Source organism: Priapulus caudatus, unplaced genomic scaffold, assembly GCF_000485595.1.
Source record: "Priapulus caudatus unplaced genomic scaffold, Priapulus_caudatus-5.0.1 Scaffold408, whole genome shotgun sequence".
NCBI classification, from domain to species: Eukaryota; Metazoa; Priapulida; class Priapulimorpha; order Priapulimorphida; family Priapulidae; genus Priapulus; species Priapulus caudatus.
Genome location: NW_014577469.1, coordinates 39,480 through 40,733, shown reverse-complemented (window position 1 = coordinate 40,733; position 1,254 = coordinate 39,480). Strand labels below are relative to the sequence as shown.

The following is a 1,254-nucleotide window of genomic DNA, read 5'->3' as shown; positions in this document are numbered from 1 at the left end:
ACATGTGGGCGGCAGACGGTCTGTGTACGGTAAAAAACAAAAGTGCCTTGGTGCCCTTCTCAAATTGTGAGAGTTGCCTTGATGCCTTTTAAAATTGCCTCGGTGCCCATCCATTTTAGAGAAAATTCAAGGCAATTTCTCACATGCCCCCAAAAAATTGCCTTGCCCCTCTCGTCACTTAATTCGAGGCCTGGTGTGGGCATTGGTCAGAGGAATCTCGGACTAATATATTATATGTGTAATGTGATGCAAAGTGAGTACTCAATCCTAGACTAAGACTAGTAATATATATAGTTACGCTCATAGTCTATGTCCCCCAGGGTACTGCCGGAACGTACCCTGGGTACGGTCCGGTAATACCGGAACGTACCCTGGTAACTATCTAGCTGATATGGTTAGGGTTAGGGTTAGGGTTATGGTTAGGAAGTAGGCATAGGCGACTCCCTATAAACTCGTTAATGGAGTAGGCGAGGTAAGGTCCGGCATATTAGATAGTATTTAGTACCAGCTAGGGTACCAGGTACGTTCCGGCAGTGGTCTGGCAACTGCGTATACCAACCATTTGTGGTCTGGCACATGGACGTTCCTTTTCTCAGTGATACGGAAGACGACGCCAATCGTCGGCTCAATACTTTGAGGTAGTTGGCTGACATGCGTCTAAACAGAGGAATTGCTCCCACCTGTGATTGGAGGATAAAAACAGAATTCGCTCATACTCATAGTCATACTCATAGTCATACGCAAATAATACGCGCGGTACTAGCTAGCCTACTAGTTATGCGATCAATTCCTACGCAGACACTTAATATCATATGGTAATGGCGAATTACTAACGGACAAACTGCCCACATTAAAACCAGCGCGTACGTGTTTATCCCAATATTGACCAAATTTAAGAATATATTCAAAACATGAGGCCATGGAGGCTGACATATTGGCTCCTTTCCCATAGATGCGTTCCTTATCTCTTTACTTTATTTACTTTCCATTGACGAAGAAACTAGTAACCCATCTATGCGCTGCTATCACGTGACATAAATCCGCTGTTTTCGACCAGTCACCTCTCATAACATGTCAAACTTTTTTACGTCCGGTCGCGTAAAACTAGTCGCTTGCTACCGGTCTATAACAACTTTGAAAAAGTGGTGGAACCCTCACCCCCTTATGGATTGGAAAAAGTCCTCTGATTTGGGGCACAATATTTTCCAGACCGATTGATGAAGAAGAAAAACTGAAAAATTAAAATATTAAAAT

General features: G+C 43.5%; 1 protein-coding gene across 7 annotated transcripts in view; it reads right to left on the bottom strand.

Annotated features, from left to right (window-relative positions):
- The window catches only part of LOC106810076 (putative ATP-dependent RNA helicase DHX30), a 34,922-nt gene extending 33,980 nt beyond the window's left edge, over window positions 1–942 (bottom strand). For 4 of the 7 annotated variants that reach the window (XM_014813342.1, XM_014813347.1, XM_014813345.1 and 1 more), the window contains exons 1-2: window positions 835–932; window positions 560–680 (exon numbers count right to left, since the gene is read on the bottom strand). In XM_014813342.1, the coding sequence (XP_014668828.1) occupies window positions 560–680; window positions 835–921 (208 nt within the window). In that variant the 5' untranslated portion in view covers window positions 922–932. Of the gene's footprint in view, window positions 1–559; window positions 681–794 lie in introns of all 7 variants that reach the window. The other 3 variants (XM_014813343.1, XM_014813344.1, XM_014813346.1) reach the window with 3 other exon arrangements.
- Between the last annotated feature and the right edge of the window lie 312 nt (window positions 943–1,254).